This window comes from Paroedura picta, chromosome 5, assembly GCF_049243985.1.
Source record: "Paroedura picta isolate Pp20150507F chromosome 5, Ppicta_v3.0, whole genome shotgun sequence".
NCBI lineage: Eukaryota > Metazoa > Chordata > Lepidosauria > Squamata > Gekkonidae > Paroedura > Paroedura picta.
In genome coordinates, this window is record NC_135373.1 from 67,348,228 (window position 1) to 67,362,133 (window position 13,906).

At 42.0% G+C, this 13,906-nt stretch overlaps 1 protein-coding gene across 2 annotated transcripts in view; it reads left to right on the forward strand.

Moving 5' to 3' along the window:
- SLC13A1 (solute carrier family 13 member 1) overlaps positions 1-13,906 on the forward strand; it is a 100,033-nt gene that overhangs the window by 62,344 nt on the left and 23,783 nt on the right. For both annotated transcript variants that reach the window (XM_077338366.1, XM_077338367.1), the window contains 4 exons: positions 3,345-3,532; positions 3,647-3,704; positions 3,793-3,850; positions 9,333-9,496. In XM_077338366.1, the coding sequence (XP_077194481.1) occupies positions 3,345-3,532; positions 3,647-3,704; positions 3,793-3,850; positions 9,333-9,496 (468 nt within the window). The remainder of the gene's footprint in view (positions 1-3,344; positions 3,533-3,646; positions 3,705-3,792; positions 3,851-9,332; positions 9,497-13,906) is intronic.

The following is a 13,906-nucleotide window of genomic DNA, read 5'->3' on the forward strand; positions in this document are numbered from 1 at the left end:
TTTCCTACCTAGTATCATGCTTCACATCAGGGAGCAAAAAGGGGCAATCCTGTGTAGAGGGAGAAACATGTGACAGTCCCCTCAGCATTTCACCTGCCCTTGCACATGCTCTACCCTCTCCATTTCCTGCTCTGAGAATTTTTGTTTCAAAAAATGGCATGGTCCGCTTTGCTGCAGGACTGCAAAGCTACTTTGCATAAGTTATGATAAAATCATTAAAGTGTCCGTGGTCTTTTTGGTATCGGGCAGACAAAACACAGTCCCATTTGTGTTTTCTAAGTGTGTGGAATGAACAAGGAAGGGGTCGGGCGTGATGAAGCAGCCCTCTCCCGATCAGCTAGGCGTCCATGTTCTTTGTTTTTAAGCCTACTGTTTACACACAGTCACTCTTTGGGGTCCAGTTACCACGTCCAGCCTCTCACAAATCTACCAGAATATAAATAGAGACCAAAATAACACAAATTCCAAAAAGGGGGGGATGCTTTATTGTTGTGGTGTTGCTCCATAGCAATGCAGAATAACTCCATAGCAGTTATTAAAACTGCTTTAATGTTGTTGCATTATGGCATAGCAACCTGGAAGTGCACTTAAATTTTTTTTCAGGGTTCGGGGGGGGGGGTGTGGAAGTTTGATTCCACAAGACAACTCCAAACCTGTGGCTTGCTGTGGTTGACAAGCCAAGGAGCGGAGGGAGACGTTTGACTTGTTTTCCCTTGCTGCCTCATTGGGAGGCAAAAAGCCACAATGAGGCAGTGAGAAAATGTAGGAGGGGTCTCCCATCAGGAAGCTTGCAAATGCAAGGCTAACAACCATGTGTTTGCAAGTTGGAGGCAATGCGAGTTTTGCACCTCAGTGAGGAAACAGTCTTTTTGTTTGCTGTGTCCTTGTTTTGTCAAGTTCAGTAGTCAGTTTTCAGGTCATTCAGCTTATGGTCTTATGGATGGAATGGTACATAAGATGTCTTCCTTACTAACCTTTCAGACACTATGTAAAGCCGTGCCATTTCAGAAGGCACTCCTAGCTTGCTTTGGGGTTTGAAATGTATCTGTGAAAAAATAGGTGAGAGCAAGCATGGTGTAGTGGTTATAGCAGTGGACTAGAAGCTAAGAAACCCAGATTCAAATTGTCACTTTGTTATGGGAGCTTGCCTGATGACTTGGGGCCAGTCTCAGCTTAATGTTCTTCATTGGGTTCTTGTGGTCAGGTTAAAACGGACGGGGGGATGATGGTGCATGCCATTGGAGATAAAAACATGGAATAATGAATTATTGAATATATATACATTTTTAAAAGAAGCACTCCCGTAGAATCTCAATTCCAAACCAAAGTATATATTCTAGCAGGAGTTATGCCTATCAAACGAAGACTAATATTCTGTCTTTAATCTGACCCTCAAGATAAGTAAACTGGTTCAAATGGTCTCTTCTAGAGCTTTATGCAGTAATTACTGTAATCTGCTAATAACAGGTAGACAAAAAAAGTGAGACAGATAATATCTAGAATTAGAGCTTAATCTTTTGTACTCCTGTGGAAAGCACAAGCAAGCATATTAATTTCTGAATAGTTTAGATATCATTAGTCAGTTTGGGCTATCAAAAATAAGGGCTATCAAAATAATTTCAGATCACTTTCTTTACCTCTTCAATAGAGGCTACTCTTGCAAACTTGAGCAATCATTAACACTTATACAGGATTTTTTTTATCCTCATGGGTTCCAAAGGTCTTTGCGATCTTTGTAAAAATTATCCCTGGTATGATCATTTGATCTGAAATTAAGGGGGAAAGGGTACACTTTCTGTATTGTAGGTGTTTATTATGTAGGCAAGGTAGTGATTTCACAAGCTGAAGTTTGACCGGGCAATAAAAGCACCTTTCACTGCTTCCGGCATTATGTGAACAATTCTACTGGAGTGTTCAAGGTTACCCAAATGGAAAGACAGTAGGAAAGAAATTGCAGTGCTATCTACAGGGTGATTCAGCATATGTCCACGAAAAACTATTCTGTGTTCTTCCTTGCATATTCTTGCACATTCCTAATTTGCAAGAAACTGTGGTGGCTGTGGGAAGTGCAGTCAAGTCACAGCTGACTTATGAGGACTCATGGGGTTTTCAATGCAAGAAATGTTCAGACATGCTTTGCCATTACCAGCCTCCATGTCAGGACTCTGGTATTCCTTGGAGGTCTCCCATCTAAGTACTAGCCACGGCCAACCTGCTTAGCTTCCAAGATCTGATGAAAACAGACTAGCCTGGGATATCCCAGGAAACCAGACCTCTGCATAAAGTTAACATGCCAACAACACTTTTAGTTATTTACTTAATTTATACCTTACCTCTCTCCACAATGAGGACCCAAAGCAGCTTACAGCCTTCTTCTGTTCTCCATTTTCTCCTCACAGCAACTCTTGAATGAATATAAGGTTTATTGTTTGAAACTCTAGCCATAACATCCAAACAAGCTGATCCTGCGTTGAGCAGGGGGTTGGACTAGATGGCTTGTATGGCCCCTTCCAACTCTATGATTCTATGATTCTAAGCTAAAACATAGTAGTAGTAGAAGGAGAGTTGGTTCTTATATGTCACTTTTCCCTACCCAAAGGAGGCTCAAAGCGGTTTACAATCACCTTCCCCTTCCTCTCCCCACAACAGACATCCTGTAAGGTGGGGGAGGCTGAGAGAGCCTGATATCACTGCTCGGTCAGAACAGTTTTATCAGTGCTGTGGCGAGCCCAAGGTCACCCAGCTGGTTGCATGTGGGGGAGCACAGGATCGAACCCGGCATGCCAGATTAGAAGTTCGCACTCCTAACCACTACGGCGAACTGGCTCTCACACAGTAATACACATCACACAACAGCTCTAGTATTATACCTTGTTTTGTCCCCAGGGGGAAGCCGAACTGGCTTCCATGTCTCTCCTCATCTCCATTTTATCCTTACGAGCTCCCTGTGAGGTAAGTTAGACTGAGAGTGTGCCTGCCTCAAGGTCACCGAATGAGCTTCTACAGCAGAGTTGGAATTCAAACCTATGTCTCCCAGAAACCTGCTAATCAATATTATAGAATATTATAGAATCTGTGACATATTTTACAAACAATAAAAATATTTTAGAAGACAACATAGTTGCAGTGAATGAGTGTGAATCCAACCGTTTTCTGAGGTAGCCTTCTTCCAGCTTAAGTGGCTCTTGCATTGAGAACAGCCATTTAATTTGGATAAAGGTCCTTAGGCTGGAGGAAGTCTATAAACTTTGCTCAGTGCTGCAGGAATATACATTTTATTGCGTGTTATTGTGATTTTTCGAGTACTTAAGCAGAGATGACTAGTGACATTTTCCTGATTTCAGGCTTACCTTTGGTTTCATGACCAGCAGTGCCTTCCTGTCAATGTGGCTTAGCAACACCACAGCTGCTGCTATGGTGATGCCCATCGTCGAGGCCGTGGCTCAGCAAATCATCAGCGCTGAAGCCGAAGTCGATGCCTTAGAAATGACTTATGCAAATGGAGCCACCAATCTTGCCCTGGAACTTGATGGTATGCATCAATGTATATTGTCTTTCTTTTACATTCTTTCCTTCACTTTGGCAAGGACAAACCAACTAAATTGGAACTACTCATTAAGAAATGGTTGCTAATTTTCCTCCCCAGAAAATATTAATGATTGTGAAGCAGATGACTGGAAAGAAAAGGCAAAGCAAGCAAATGGGTAAAATACATGTATTCTATCATTCCTAATATTACACCAATTTCTTCAAGGAAAAGAGAATTTTATTAAAGCAAGTTTCTTTTCCCAGATACTGCAATGGTACTGCTAATGGTGCTCACAGGGTGTGCCAGATTGAAAAAGAAAAGGTATTTTAACATCATGTTTGAAACACGTCTCCTAAAATGTTCTCAGACGATTTACTCAGAGATTAAGCCACTACATTAATGTGTTTTGTTTCAATTTTGTATGCATAATACTTTGTTTGTATGTAGACTATTTCCTTACCATGAAAGGAAAGACACTTCAAGAGAACTTTTGCCATAAGATATATGGTCTAGATCAGCTAGATAGCTTAGTCCTGGGGGCATTAAACAAGTAAACAAGATACCACCATCACTATACTGCATGTGATGGGCTGTGTCAACTTTAACTGAACTAGTAGGCCTACTGTTTTCTCCCCCATACTATCAGGAATATATATGGAGGCTATGAGGTAGAAGAGGGGCCTTACCAAATTATGCCAGAATCTTCTGGTGCTAGCTGTGCAGTACTATATCTGAAAGGACTGCCAGGGGCTTTCCGCACCGGGATCCTTGTAGCAAATTGTTTGCTGAACGAAAAATCTCCATTTAAAATAGTGCAATTCGTCATTATGCATACCTGACTTTGTAGTGGAATCCAGTTGCGTTTCTATCGTTTCCCACAAGCTTCCGGTCTCAGCAAAAATCGCCAGAAAGGAAGCGCTATTGCCGAGCTCGTCCCGCCCCTGGCTGTCAAGCAGCCAATGGGCAGCCGTTAGCATGCTCCCAAACAGCCCCTTTCCCTTTAAGAAAGGTTTAAAAAAAAACACACACACCCATTGCAACGAATATGTGTTGATTCGTTGCAACGGAGAGACCCATCAGCTGGCAGGTGTGTTTGAGCTGTCGTTTCATCGTTGCCACGCTCCCCCCAAGTGAAAAAAAAATCCCCCCCCCACGGGCCCGATTTTCGGCCGAAAACAGTGTAAAAAATAAAGGGAAAATACATCAGCAAACGGGCTTGTCTGTTGTTTGTGCTTAGTGAATAAACAGCTCTGGGGAGGGACTGAAGCCGGGGAAGCCTCTAAACAGGCTTGCTGGTGGGTTGAACTTCGCTCGCTCGGAGAAAAAAAAATGGCGATCGCTTCGCCGGAAGATCAGAGGAGAGAGCCAGGGGGAGGGACTTTGTAGAAACCACAACAATGGTAACGCACAGAACTTTCCCGCTAGTGTTGCAGATTGGTTGCAGGAGTGTAGCGCTTTCCGGAGGGTGAATCCACTTTTTGGGATTTCCCTGAAAGCGCTACAAGGAAGCGCTTTTTGCGGATCGGTTTCAGGTGTGTGGCAGATTGTCAATGACGTTGTGCATAATGGCAAATCAGTAGCGTTTTCAATTGGCAACCATTGTGCGATTTTGAAGGTGTGCGAAAAGCCCCCCAGAGTAGCCCTGTTACTTCTAAAGTTATTGAAAGTAACTCTCTTTAAAAGAATATCCCAGAAGAAGTGACCCCATTAATAACAGTCATTCTTTCTAGCGGGACTTTGAACAGTCAAATGATTGTTATGGTTTGATATTTTCACATAGTTTTTACATGTGTTACTTGCTTTGTTTCTCTCTGAGATTCCTGACATTCCCTTGTTAGTATCCTTTTTTCATCTCTTGCTGGCATGTATTAAACCATAATCCCTTCCTGGAGAGCATCATAGAGTGAAACTATAGATTACAGCACCTATGGAGCCAGTCCATGGATGCCACCACCCTTTTGGAGGTGAACTAGAGCCACTTAAAAATGTGTTGAAGGACAGTTATTGATTGGGCCTACAGTGCAGTAGATTCAGGAGATCTTGGGTCCCCATCCCCCACCCCCATTCACTTTTCAAGTACTTTTTATTGTATGGCAGAATTACACACAGAAAGTATATAATAATAGGATGGCAGAGTTACACACAGGAAGTATATAATAATATGAAATATGTAGCCAAATAGATTCAACAGTTATGCAGACAAATTGGACAATCCCCCTTAATACTAATATCTAAGCTTTCGATTAGCTCAGTGGCAGCTGGGGAAATTACAAAGAGCTCCATCACATCTCCCTGGAAAGCACGATGCTCATGATCCTGCGACAGATGGAAGATAGTCTAGTGGACTGCAGCACGGTCACATTTGGACCTGGTATTTTGCCTCATTTAGACAACAGGTCCGTACAACTGCCAAAGCCTTTTCAAATACTGAAACTGCCTCAGGGAACCTTTTCAGCTCTTGAAAAAGTGACACAATCACCCTATTCTTCTGCTTTGGGTCCAGTTAAATGACCCAGCTTCACCTCTAAAATGGCATTGGTGCCTCATAGAAGAAAAGTGAGAACCTTGAATTTTAAGTTTTCCTTGGAGTTTAATGATAAATATAATTTCTTTTTGGTTCTTTGTTCAAGAAGTTTGCATCCCACAATTTAAAACAGCTTTCAAGACAGCATACTAAACAATGAAGCATTAAAAATAGCACAGAAAATCATACTGAAATGAAATAAAATAAACTGGAGCACTGGAGAAGCATTAAATGCAATCATCAGATCAAGTCCTTAGGAAACGAAAGAAGTCACTGTGACAGTTTTCTCGGGGGCAGGTGCACACAGGGAGATTTTGACAGTCACAGTTTCCTGCCTCCTACATCGCCCTGGGAATTCCCAGTGAGAGTTAAAAAGTTTCAGGGGGTTGGAATCTGGGTGTGAATATAAATCTAACAAAGCCTAGGTTGATAACGGAGGGGCAAAGAGGTAAATTGACACAAACAAGATGATTAACTTTTAAAAAATGAACAAGAACAACATTTGTTTAGAAAGAAAATTACCAGAAATAAATATTAACAACCAGTTGTACCTAGGTTGTTAGTTTCAGGCAGTGCACATTCAAGGCTCATTCAGGTAGGTTTATAGCAGGCAAATGCCATCAACTTGCTGCAACATTGGGACTTTGAACATACATAAAATGCGAGCTTTGTGCTTACCAGATGTACATAGCTATTTTCTGTTTGCGACCAAAACACGCAGAGAGAAGCAGCTCTCCCACATACTGTTATCACATCTGCAAACCACCCCATGGAGCTATTCCTGGCACTATTGGGAAACTTATGCGCATCCACAAAAGTAACATGATTTTACAGTAGCAGGTGACTTACAGATACAACAGAAGGTGGGAGATGCTAAACCTGCTTTGCCCTGCCTTCTTTGATTCCACAAAACTCCTACCTCATGTATGAGACAAAGTCCTCGTGTTGTTCTGTGAACAACACGAGGACTTGGTAATATGGATGGTTCCTGAGAGACAAAGTTTCAAGGTGTGTCAAGGTTTCAAGTGCCCTCTTTGAACCCTGCCTTTTATCCTCCAGTATTCTAGTTGGTGTGTCCTTTGCTTTGCAGGACGGGAACATTTTTGCACATTAATAAGGACACTGGAAACATTTATTTTGGGTGTAAACCTAGCCACAACTTCAATGCATAACAGAGTGTGACGTGGCATGGGGGAAGAGATCCTGCCCTCTTGAGGTCAACTAACCACTAGGCAGCCACTTTCTCTCAGCAGGTCTCTGCCACGGTTTCACCGGCAAGGCTGCCAGGATGTCTGGGCCCCAATGACCTGCTGATCCCCATGGGAGGTGGTTGTTGATGGGAACCCATTGGGTGTCAGCCACTGCTGGGTTCCCTGCCACCCAGAAATGTGAGTCAGCCACCCAAGCCCCCTGACTTTGCATCCACGTGGCCTCTTAATAAGCCCCCAAATATGGGATGCCAGCATGCAGGCTTGGCCTTTCCCATGCCCCAAACCTGTAAGTTGTGACAATATTTTAAAATAAACTGAACCGTAGCCATTTTAACATTCCATCGTCATAAACATTCTCCCAATAACCATAATAGAGGGAGGGTAGGGTGGGCAGCTTCCACGAGTGAGAAGGGGGAAAGAGGCCAGGGCAATAACACAGGTCCCTTATAAAGACTTGGCCCCAGCTCCCTCTCTCGCTGCTCCCTCTGCACAGCTACATCTTCCCACTGCACAATGAATGCTGGGACTTGGATTCCAAGGGCTCCATTCCCAGCCAGATCCTTCCTGCAGCATGAGTCTCCATGCCACAGCAAACTGCGACCTTGGGTCATGACTTTTTTCAGTACATGCCACCAATTTTACCTCATGAACTATCTTCTTATACTTGGTTTTCTTTATCTTTGTCTCACACTTTGACCTCCAGTTCCATCCTGTCCCTAGTCTGACAGCATTCTTGCTGGCATACCATTTAACAGAGATTGTACTGCCAAATCCAGCCCTGACTATGCTTTGTAATATTGACTCATGAATTGTTATCTAGAAATCTGGTTTAGTTCTATTAACTCTTGGCTCCCTGCCATTCTTCCATAACTGTAGTCCTGTCAGGTGCTTCATGGATTAGATGCCTTTTCCTATCGTGCTATAGTTTTAGCTGTGCAAGGGAAGGAGAAACACAAAGATCAGGGGAAGTGCTTAACACATTATCAGAAATCAGTATATATTTTATGTTGTTAGTCATTTCATTCAACCTAGGACATCTGTACATAGTCTGAGAATGTAGAAGGGAGTCTTAAAATGGGAACTTCTAATTTTCTTTTCTTCCTGTAGGCTGAGGTGGTCATGCTGCAAACCTGATTGAGCATAAATTATTCACCACCTGTTTGGGTTGAGAGTGTGATATACACTTCTAAATAAACAGCCATATATATGTTGAGAAACCGTAATACAAAATAACAGTGCTTTCCAGCCAAATCTCCACCACTCTCTGTATGCACATCTCTTTAATCTCCCTGTTTATCTTTTAGAAGCCCTTTATTCCTATTCATCTAGCAGAAACCCCCATATGCCTGCCTGTATTCATATGTTTAGAAGCATCTTCTTTCTGAATTTGCAGTCATAAACTTTTTAAAAAGAATATATATTACAATCTTTATTATTAATGAGGTGGGTTCATATAGTAAATTTACCCTAAGAATTTTCACAATTAGTTATACATTTAACCCTACTAATTCATTGGAATGAGCATATGCTATTTAAGCATATGAAGGGGAGCTGTACAATGAAGCATTTGAGACAGAACTAATTATTGTCAAAACTCATTGATAAAACATCTCTGGTACTGAGGTACTGAGGATTTTGAAGAAGATTCCCCATACCCTCTAAGTTTGGGTAACTTCTCCCAATTATTTGTTATTACAAAATCTGGACAAATCCCAAATATTTGGCCAGTTTTTTTCTCACCAGGGGTGGAGGGGGAGCCTCCCCTGCTAACTGTTTTTACAAGCTATTGATGTGTGTAGGGTTTGGCTTGGAGGCGACTTTTAGCACCCTGCCATTAGCTCCTTTTAGAATGATTTGTGATGCTAGGTTGATTCTGACCATACTGGTAGGTGTTCATGCTAATTATCATGAACACGTAGGGTTAGCATTGCCTCAGGCTGAGATAGTAGGAAGAAGCAGCCCTTTGGGTAGGAGCTGTTTTCTGATTTCTCCATGATGAATACAGATTGTCACATAATAGGCCAATGCAAAGATTCTAATTCAAAATGTTGGTCATTTCATTTTTAAGCAGAATCCAGCAGCAAGTGAAACAGGTAGAAAATACCGAAACCAAAGGGACCACATGATGTGCAAAGTCATGTGCCTGTGCATTGCATATGCATCCACTATTGGGGGACTGACTACCATCACTGGGACTTCAACTAACTTGATATTTTCTGAGCAATTCAACACGTAAGTGAAGAGAACCAATTACTTATTGTCTTCCTAAATCATTCCCTTTGATAGTGCAGTTTGTACTGTTTATGGCTCTACCCACAGAGCCTGCATAGCACAGTGGTTTGGAGTGGCAAGCTAGGACTGGGAAGATCCAAGGGCAAGTCCCCTCTTAACCATAAAGCTCACTTGATGTGGGCCAATCAGTCTAACTTACCTCACTGTGAGGACAGAATGGAACTGGAGCAAGCCATTTATGCCACCCTGATCTCTTTGGTGGCAGGGGCAGTATTAGGGCGGGAGACAGATACAGGCAAGATTGAGGCCCATTCCGCACAAGGATCATTGTGGCAAATTGCTTGTTGAAAGAAATAACGGAATTTAAAATAGTGGAATTCGGCGTAACGCATACCTGCTTTTGTAGTGGAATCCAGTAGCGTTTCAATCGTTTCCCACAGGTTTCCAGTCTCGCCAAAAATCGCTAGAAAGGAAGCGATTTTTCCCGCCCCTGTCCCGCCCCTGGGCCTTCAATCAAATGAGCAGCCAATGGGCGGTTGTTACCATGCTCCAGAAAAGCCCCTTTCCCTGTAAGAACAGGTTTTTAAAAAAAGAAAAACACACGTTGCAACGAATATGCCTTAATTCCTTGATTCCTTGCTTCCTCCTAATGTAGAGACCCTTCTGGCTGGCAGCTGGCCTGTGAGTTGTCAATTCATCATTGCCACGCTCCCCCAAGTGAAAAAAAATCCCCCCCCCATGCACAGGCGTGATTTTCAGCCGAAAATAAAGGGAACTTGCAAATGGGGCTGTGTTGTGCTTGGTGACGTAGGGGAGCTTTAAAGCAGCTCTGTGGAGGGACTGCAGCCGGAGAAGCCTCACTGGGTGAATGAAGGCTCGCCGGCTCGTTGCTCTCCACTCGCTCCGAGAAAAAAAAATGGCGATTGCTTCGCCGGAAGTTCACAGGAGAGAGCCAGGGAAAGGGACTTTGCTGGAACCGCAACAATGGGAACGCACAGGTCTTTTTCGCTAGTGTTGCAGATTGTTTGCAAGAGTGTAGCGCTTTTCGGAGGGTGAATCCACTTTTCTGGATTTCCCTTTAAGCGCTACAATGAATCGCTTTTTACGGATCGGTTTCAGGAGTGTGGCAGATTGTGTGCGACTTTGTGCATAACTGCACATTAGTAGCGTTTACAATTTGCCACACTCCTTCTACATTTAACTTGTGTGGAATGGGCCTGAAATTTCTGTATCTTCAAGAACTAACCACAATGCTTAAGACATTGAAAATTGAGGATAGCTGAGCGTCTGATAAAGAAAAAAAGAAAGGGGGAAGGGGAAATAAACAGTAGTCTGCTGACATCTTAAAGACTAAAATATTTTTGTTACAGCATAAACTTTTGGACTTTTTCAGAAACTATGAATGGGTCATCATCACTAGGAAAATATTTTATGTAGAGATTCTGAAAAATCAAACAACAGGGTCAAGGCATAAAGAGCACCACTGTGTATTTATACAAAATTCAAATCTAATCAGTCAAAATACAGTGTCCACTAAGCAGTCAGCAACTGTCAAGAGTCACACATTTTATTATAGTTGTGGCCACAAAACAAAAATGCTAGTTTGAGCAACATAATCACTGCCAAAATGTTTTACAGTTTCATCTTGTTTTCTTTGACATCAGCCCTCCATCACAGCACCACCAAGGGTGCCATCCTGTCAAAGTTAATCTTATTGAACTCCCATTGCTTTCAATGGGATAGTTAAATGTGATTAAGTTGTACAACTAAATGGAGTTTAAAAGGATTACCTAAATGAGAGCCAGCATGGAGTCATGTTTAGAGTATAAAGCTAGATTTCGGGAGTCCTAAATTCAAATCCCCATTCTGCCACAAAGCCTGTAAGTTCTCAGCTCTTGTGAGGCTAGGAGATGGTAGAATCAGTTATGCTTCTTTGAGTTCCTAAAATAAAACAATTTAAAATGCCCTAGATAGATGTTCCTATTTCATAAAAAATGAATTTGACCCCAAGGGAGAGTAAAGTAAGGCCTCAAGAATCCATGCCTATTGCCCTTTTTTAAAGTCATGGTGCAATTATGAATTCACAGAGATGCAATATGATAACTGGAGTGCATTATCCAGAACAAAACGGCCAAATAACAAAAGCAACATTATGGCTTAAACTATTTTTTCACAAGTGACACTCCCAGTGAAACCTCTCATGCAATTTTAGAAGTGTCTCATAAGTGATGGAAGTACACTTTGACTGTGAGAGATTTTGCTCTTTGCTGTGTGTTGAGAATTGCTTGGCTTTTTCCCTATTACATCCAAGGCAATTTTTGCCCTTGATTCTAACTGACAGCAATCACCGTATCAATAAGCATTCTGTCAGTTTTGTTGAGTCCCAAATATTTAATCTGCTGAAATGTTTTTCCCAGACCCAGTAATGTTATCTGTCTGTCACCTGTAATTTGTTAAAAGTTGGCATAAATAAAAATCAAATTTTACACACAGGAATTTATCATAGCTATACACTTTTTAAAAACCAAACCAAAAGCAGACAAACTATCAGATAAGAAAATGCAAGGTAAAGTTTTCAAGCATTTTGAAGGAAAAAGGCAAAGAAATAAATTTACCCTATCGGAGTAAATGTGCTTATTTCTTGAGCAAATGACATGTTTAGTCATGGCATTTTGTTGTGACCTGAAGTTTGGTAGCACCTCCTGCATCATGAAAATGAAACTCCAAGGTCACTGCCTCAGGAACTTTTAGTTCAGAAGTCACATAAAAAGAATCCTGAATAAGTAAAGAAATATGACACTGGCATACAACAACTTTGTTTTCACTGGTGGTATATTGAAGCTCATAAAAACTGCTGTTCCAGATCAGACCAGTGTCCCTTTAAGTTCTTTTTTCCCTTGCAACCAGTTTAGATGCCTTCTGAGAAGTCACTAGCAGGACATAAAAGGAATACCTCCCTATTCTATTTGTCCTCCTGCATCTGGTTGTCAGATATATTCTGCATCTGAACATGAAGGGTGACTGTACTCCTTTTCCCTTTGGTATTTTTTTCCAGGTGCCTATCAATACATGCCAAGAGCATAAGGACATAATATATATCTGACTCCACTTCTCTGGAAGCATATTGCAGAGTGGAAGGGATCTCAGGATTGAGATCATGGAAAGGGATACAACTGATTTTGGCTTGGCTTACTAGCCAGCCATAATTTATGCTTACCATCAGCATGCAAAGAATTCAGGTGAGGAAGGTTTCAGAGAAAGAAAAAAGTGAAATTCCCAGTCTTTGCTTTTGCATTATTTTATTTATTTATTTAAATCATATATTTGACACCTTTATACCCAAATACAGTGCCCAAGGCAGTAAACATCAGAACTTTAAAACATTCTCTAAAGCCCATCTTCTTTCCACCGACCTGCAAACTTCCCTGCATTTTCTAGAGAACTGAAGGATTTGTCTGGTGCCTGATGCAGTGAAAGCCACTGCATCAGCCATTGTCAGTGGACGGCAGATGGGTTTTGTTCTGGACACCTCTACCAGTGATTGTCTTAGATGGCCTGGTACCAGATTTGTGTACTGCAGATGATGACAAAATAATGTATGAGAAGAACTCCCCAAAGTCATCATTTCCCTCATTCCTCCAGTCTCTCCTGTACAAAATATGATGGCATAGATAGGAAGAGTGTCATGAAACATGGCTAATAGAAGAAGAGTTGGTTCTTATATGCCGCTTTTCTCTATCCGAAGGAGGCTCAAAGTGGCTTACAGTTACCTTCCCTTTCATCTCCCCACAACAGACACCTTGTGAGGTGGGTGAGGCTGAGAGAGCCCTGATATCACTGCTTGGTCAGCGCTTTATCAGCGCTGTGGGGAGGCCAAGGTCACCCAGCTGGCTCCATGTGGGGGAGTGCAGAATCGAACCCGGCTCGCCATATTAGAAGTCCGCACTCCTAACCACTGCACCAAACTGGCTCTCAATAGAACTGAACTCTCTGGGAATCTCACATCCATTTGTGGGAGGTTGAAAGAACTTACAGTTATAGTTAAGGGTTGCCAGATTGCAACCCCAAAAACATATGCTACCTTTAAATATACTAAAACAGAAGTCACTGTGACTAACCATCCAATCCTAACCAAAGTTACACTGTACACTGAAGTCACAGGGCTTAGGAGAATGCGGTGCTTTCTTATTTCACTCGTAACTCTTTTGACCATCCCCTGCCCCACAGCTGCAACAGTAAGGCAGGCTTCAATCTTTTTATCCTGCAGACCCAAAAGTCATGAAGACAACTGGATGAGAAACAGATGTGTTCTCTGGATATCAGTTGGCAACCTTAAATGTTACATATCAAAATATGCTAGAAGAAAGAAGTCAGTTAAAAAGTGATCTATGGAAAACAGCCAATTTGGAT